The sequence below is a fragment of the Miscanthus floridulus genome, chromosome 3 (genome assembly GCF_019320115.1).
Source record: "Miscanthus floridulus cultivar M001 chromosome 3, ASM1932011v1, whole genome shotgun sequence".
NCBI classification, from domain to species: domain Eukaryota; kingdom Viridiplantae; phylum Streptophyta; class Magnoliopsida; order Poales; family Poaceae; genus Miscanthus; species Miscanthus floridulus.
In genome coordinates, this window is record NC_089582.1 from 131,101,568 (window position 1) to 131,107,662 (window position 6,095).

Below are 6,095 nucleotides of genomic sequence, written 5' to 3' on the forward strand. Positions count from 1 at the left end.
CCTCGAGCAACGTGTTTGGTGCCATCAAGTATAGCGGGAGCACGCGCGCCATAAACAGCGCCACCCTCCTCACGTGGTACACCCTGATGATGTCGAACCCCTTCAGGCCGCGCTCCCTCAAGATCTTGATGGCAGTGACATGATCCTAGATCTTCTTCTTGTCCTTCTCCGGAATGCCCTACTTCCTCAATTGGTCCAGGGCCTCTTTAATCAGGCGCCCGGAGAACTCCGGCAAAGGGGAGGCAGTGTCGTTCTTCAAATAGAACCACTACGACTGCCACCCCTTGTTGGACATCAACAAACGCATGGATGGGTACTCTCCGGACTGGTTGTTCTAGAGTTGGATGCTGGAACACCCCATCGGTGTGTGCAACTCTAGCCAGCCCTTCTCCCTCTTCTTCTGGAGGTTGACGGCGAAGAAGTGTCTCCATCGAAGTGGGGACTGATCCCCAAGAATCCTTCACACAACGCGACAAAAGCCACCATGTGTTGGATCCCATTAGGGTTGAGGTGTTGTAGCTTGATGGTGTAGTAGGACAGTAGCCCCTGGAGGAATCGATGGGCGGGGGTCGCGAGCACCCGCTCATGGAAGTGGGCGAATGACACCACGTAGCCGTTGGGCGGCGACAGTGCATCCTCATTGCTGGGCAGCACCCACTCTGTGGCCGTGGTCCATGCGCAGAGGAGGCCATGGAGGACGAGGCCCTCCATGCGTGCGGATGAGATGTCGGAGTGGCACCATGGATCCATTGGAGGCTGGGGTGGATGAATGCGAGCTCAACGGTGGCGGAGATGCGGAGGCAGGAAACCAAAGCGTTGGTGGCAGCGGCGTGGCTGCGAAGGTAAGGATATAGGCATATGTATGAAACACGGAGGGCTAACCCTTTGGTTCTATAGGGGCGACCGGTGCAAGGAAACCAACCAACCGCCTAGACCCATCACAGGTAAGAGGGATACGGAGCTAACACCACATCCTATCACCACGTCTTGTCACGGGACGTGCGCATGCAACCTCTGGCCGTCCACTCAGAAAACATGCCAGACATTTTGCCTCCCTGAACGGGCCATGACCCATCACACGTAAGAGGGATACGAAGCTGAAAATGCTCCTACGACCCGTCTAGGCCCAGGAGTTCGAAGGTTGGCCCACTGACGGGTTTGATAACTGTCGACGAAATATGGTCGGCAGTCTACCTAGGGGTATGCCCAAGGTAGTAGATTATCGGCAGACAGATGCGCAAGCCCCAAACAAGACGGTGACGCAAGACAGACACGAGGTTTTATCCAGGTTCGGCCGCCAAGAAGGCGTAATACCTACGTCCTGCGTCTGATTTGTATTGCTGTATGTCAATGAGAGATATTTTTTAGAGGGGTCCCCTGCCCGCCTTATATAGTCCGGGGGGCAGGGTTACAGATCTGGAAACTAATCCTAGTCAGTTACAATTGCCATATCTGGCCGGATAAGGATTCCTATTCTAACCGACCAGGATCCTGCTTGGTCGCCAAATCCGTCTTGATTCCTTGTGCGGGACTCCGATCAGGTTAACTGGGCCGCACGTCATCTTTCGGGTGGACTGAACCCATCGATCCGGGCCAGCCCAAGCTTAGCCGTAAGGGTATAGGGGTTAATACCCCCACAGCTAGTCCCCGAGCATCATGTATTATGCTGCGACACGCCTTTTGAACCTTCTCCGACAAGCGAGGCTTGAATTCTTGACGCCTCCGACCACCGTCATCACCGGAGAAGTAGGTTGTCCGAAGAATGTATGGTGCTCTTAAGAAAAAAGAAAAAGATTTCTAGTCCTGAGAAGTGTGCCCACTTGTATTTCTGAAAAGAAATGTAAGTGGTCTTGAAGTATAGCATCCTGAAACATCAGAAGCGTAGGGGTCGAAAAACAAACACGTTCACCGCAAGGTGAAGTGTGCCCACTTAGTCCCCGAGCTTGCTGGAAGGCAAAGTATGAGCCTTGTAGCAAGGTCTAAAAGAAAAGTCTCTTAACTGTATGTGAGTACAAATCACATGTAGCCAACGAGAACCACTATTCAAGCAGTGGTCGGGGCAGTCCCCGAGCATACTAATAATCCTCATAATCATTCAAACACAGGGGTCAATTTAAACAAACACATTCACCGCAAGGTGAAGTGTGCCCACTTAGTCCCCGAGCTTGCTGGAAGGCGAAGTATGAGCCTTGTAGCGAGGTCTAAAGAAAAATCTCTTAACTGTATGTGAGTACAGATCACATGTAGCCAAGGAGAACCATTATGCAAGCAGTGGTCGGGGCAGTCCCCGAGCACAGCCGTGGTCGGAGCGATCCCCGAGCACAAAAGTGGCCTGGGCAGCATCCAAGCACAGTAGTGGTCTGTGCAGTCCCCGAGCACATTAGTGGTCTGGGCAGTCCCCGAGCACATTAGTGGTCTGGGCAGTCCGCGATCACTTGCGCTGCTTGTACTATTATTTTGTGTACTTCTCTCTATTCTCTGCCAAGTCCAGTCTGACACGTCTGGTCAAAAAAGTAAATAGGTATAGTACGTCATTCTGTCTTCTCTTTCTTTTTTTTTTTTTTTTTGCAAACAGTCGGTTGACACCTGTATTGAGGTGTGTCAGTGTGGGCCCCCTTACACCATCAACGAAGAGGCGCGTACACTGTTAACGAAGGAGCGCGTTTATTGGCGCAGATTTCGAGGTTGTGTGAACAACCGTCTGCGGCGCGTGCGCACGACTCCCAATATTCTCGGGCGGACGAAACGACGGTGATCTTTGTTTTATATAATGCAGATCTGGTAAGTTACTCATACCATTCCCCATTGTCATCCGCCGCCGCAACCTTCTTCTTCCTCCTGCCGAACCCTATTCCCCAAAAATCATCACCAATCCCCTCGGTCTCCCGCATCCACCCACTTCGTAAGGACGAACTAATGGCGAAGAGAGACGCCCAGAAGAAAGGCGGGGTCATGGCGAAGGAATGGTGGAAGTCGCGGAGCAACGAGCAGACCATCGAGGACCTCGTCGCCATGGGAGTGCTCCACAACAAGGCACTTGCGGGATGGCGTGCACCGGAAGGAGAAAGCTTCCCCGATCCACAACCAGGTGAGATTGTGGTCTTTGAAGATTTCTTCAAAAGGGGTTTTGGGATTCCAGTGCACCCTTTCCTTCAGGGTCTCTGTTTGTACTACGAGATTGGGATTTGCAATCTGCATCCCAACTCGATTCTTCTTGTCTCCACCTTCATCCATCTCTGCGAGGCTTATGGCGGCTTCCAGCCCCATTTCGACCTCTTTCGCCACCTATTCTGTCTTCGGAAGAAAGGGAGCGGTGGCTCGAAGATCGCCGGAGGCGTTTACCTGAACCTGCGCGACGGCATGAAGGCTCAATACCTGCACTGCCCCTGGAACACCTCGTTGGACGAGTGGTACAAGAAGTGGTTCTACATCCGTGAAGAGCCGAACACCATCACTCTGTGCGATGTGGGCTTGATTCCAGAGAAGAAAAGCAGCTGGTCGGAGAGGCCCGAGAACTTGGAGCAGATCGCCGAACTGCTCGGGATGATCCCGTGGGGAAGGCTTGATGGCCCGAGTGTTGTCGGCAACTTCATCAGCCGAAGAATTCAGCCTTGCCAGAAAAGGATTCACCCTGGCTTCGAGTACCAAGGAGGCGCTGATCCGACGAGGACCAGAAAGGAGCCGCTCGACAAGATGGAGATCAAGGCCAGGATTGGAGAGCTATTCAACCTGGCCGATCCCAATTATGTTGCACTGAACGCCATTGAACACGCCTTCAAGCTGGCTCGCCCTCCCCCAAAGGTAAATGACGCCTCCTTTTAACTGTAAAGTCATGTTGTATCAAGAAAATAACTGTCTTTTCCTTCATTTTGTGTCTCAGTATAATGGCCGTGACCGGGCAGGAGTGTTTGTGTCGCCTCCCCCCGGTGTAGAGTGGCCGCAAGCTACTGGGCCAACCGCCCAGACCAGCGCCAGGACCGACGGCGTTCACTGGGCGGTACTCGAGACCGTAGAGGACGCCTCGACCAGAGCCGCCGGCAAGCGTCCGGCTGCCAGCAAACGACGCCAAGCCATCATCTCCCAGTCGGACGACGAAGCAGAGGATGCGGACATCTTCCGGCTCGTCCCCCGAAAGAGGAGAAGGCAGGTGGGGCCGTCGGAGCAGGGTGGCTCCTCTGTGCCGGCAGTGGTCACAGCACCGACCACAGCAACACAGAGCACAGACGAAGAGAACATGCCGCATCATCCTCCGACGCCCGTACCGGAGGTTGAACAAGTCCCGGTGGAAACTGCCGAGCAAGCAGAGCAGGGGCGGTCGAGGAGGCGTTCCTTCGCCACATCCTTCCGCAAGTCAAAACTGTAAGTATATATATTTTTGATGTAAGCTTTGCATTTTGCAGTGGATGCTATTGTCTTCTGAATTTGTCTCTGAATGTATTAGATCCGCGTCCACCGAAAGCCCCGACCAGCTAACTGGGTGCAGAACGTCCTCTCCAAAAACGGCAGGACAAACTGCGCAGCAACCGGCCGTGGAGGAGCCCATGGCAGGGACTCTGCCTGGGCCTCAGCAGGCGGACGACCAGACGCCAGTCCCCGAGCAGAATACAAGTGCTCCGAGCACAAACCCTGATGAGGCGGATACCACAGCGCCACGGGAGCTGGATCTAGCCGAGGAGCAGCAGCCAGAAGTTGCCCAGAACAAGGGTGCCGACGCGACGGCTCGTGGGAAAGCCCTGGTGGTCGTGGAGTCTGCAAACTCCGGACCACCGCCGCCTCCCGAACTGGAGGCTGAAGAGGATGAAGTGGAAGAAGTCCTGGGCCGTCCCCAAGATAGACGACAACATGTATATGTGTCGCGCTATCGGAACGACGAATGGGTCATGCACGAGGAGATCCCAGAGGCCGAGGAAACCTTAAGAGTTGAACGAGCGGCCAAACGCCTGGTGACTGAAGTCCAGGTATATTTGGCTTTAGTCCTTAAACCTGTTGTGTAGTCGAACTATCTGACGTAGCTTGTCTGTATGCAGGACGTGATGAAAACTGCAAGGTACCGAAAAAGGTGCTTCGACCAGATAGAAGTAGTCATGAAGACCAATAAGGAGCTGACGGCTGAAGTGGAACGCCTACGGCGCCAACTTGAAGCCACCGACCAGGAGAGGACAAACCAAGAAGCACAGAACCAAAACCTGGTCGGCCAGCTCAAAAACAAAGAGCAGGAGAAAACAGGTAAGTGTTCACCGTATCATAGCAAGTGCTGGACTTGTGTTGTTTTGTTCTTGACAGTAATAGCTGTAATGCAGGTTTAGAAGCTGAAGTGACCCGCCTCCAGGGGGAGAACAGCCGTGCGTTTGCAGAATGTGGTCGCCTGAAGGAGGACAACGAGAAATTGGCACGCCGCCAGTCGGAACTCCAAGACCACACTAACAGAATGAAGGACGACCTGAAAAGTAAGCACTCCAGACCACCTTTCTCGTTAAATTGCCCGCATCGCCTTGTCGTGTCATCACGTTTGATGTCTTGTACTGTTTTCAGTTTTGAAAGTCAATGCCAAGAGGCACCTTGAGGCCGTGATCAAGGAGCGCGACGACTGGAAAGCACAATGCCTTAAGGCCTCCGAGGAGCGGGACACGTGGAGCAAGCGGTGCCAAGAAATGGCAACTGGCATTGTGCCCGTCCTCGACCTTATCGACCCGGCGCTCACAGAGGAAGAGCTAAGGACACCTCAGCTCGGACTGGTCGAGAGATGCAAGCAAGCATGGGGATGGTTCCAAGACTTCGTGAAGGAGGCGGGTGAGTACACGGGTGCCCATGTGCTAAGCATGGTTCGTGCTCACTACCCCCTGATCGATCTCAAACGCTTGGAGGCTGGGTACCCGAAGGAGATAGACCCAGACCAGGCCGAAGAGCTTCGGACGGCCCAGCTGGACTTGTCGTCAAAGATAATTGGCGATATTAACCTGTGCGGAGGTGGGACAGCACCTGTGCAGGGTATGCCATCGACAAGCCAGCTGGAAATGCCATCAGCTACAAGCCAACCAACGGAGCCTGCGGTCTCGACCAGCCAGGCACCGGCGGGGCCATCCCCTTCAGCTTGA

At 54.0% G+C, this 6,095-nt stretch overlaps 2 protein-coding genes across 2 annotated transcripts; both read left to right on the plus strand.

Moving 5' to 3' along the window:
* The first annotated feature begins 2,560 nt into the window (after positions 1-2,560).
* Positions 2,561-4,485, plus strand: LOC136546962 (uncharacterized). Its single transcript, XM_066538919.1, has 2 exons — positions 2,561-3,801; positions 3,881-4,485. The coding sequence occupies exons 1-2, from the start codon at positions 2,917-2,919 to the stop codon at positions 4,361-4,363; spliced, it is 1,368 nt and encodes a 455-aa protein (XP_066395016.1). The 5' UTR covers positions 2,561-2,916; the 3' UTR covers positions 4,364-4,485.
* Positions 4,486-4,678: 193 nt separating this feature from the next.
* LOC136544445 (uncharacterized) lies at positions 4,679-6,095 on the plus strand. The gene is made up of 4 exons (XM_066536605.1): positions 4,679-4,958; positions 5,028-5,226; positions 5,301-5,447; positions 5,533-6,095. Exons 1-4 carry the CDS (start codon positions 4,881-4,883, stop codon positions 6,093-6,095), a joined length of 987 nt encoding a protein of 328 aa, XP_066392702.1. The 5' UTR covers positions 4,679-4,880.

Coding starts and splice junctions, on each gene's coding strand:
- LOC136546962 (XM_066538919.1), top strand. CDS start 2,917: ATGGCGAAGAGAGACGCCCAGAAGAAAGGCGGGGTCATGGCGAAGGAA. Junction 3,802..3,880: donor TGGCTCGCCCTCCCCCAAAG/GTAAATGACGCC, acceptor TTTGTGTCTCAG/TATAATGGCCGTGACCGGGC.
- LOC136544445 (XM_066536605.1), top strand. CDS start 4,881: ATGCACGAGGAGATCCCAGAGGCCGAGGAAACCTTAAGAGTTGAACGA. Junction 4,959..5,027: donor GCCTGGTGACTGAAGTCCAG/GTATATTTGGCT, acceptor GTCTGTATGCAG/GACGTGATGAAAACTGCAAG. Junction 5,227..5,300: donor CAAAGAGCAGGAGAAAACAG/GTAAGTGTTCAC, acceptor GCTGTAATGCAG/GTTTAGAAGCTGAAGTGACC.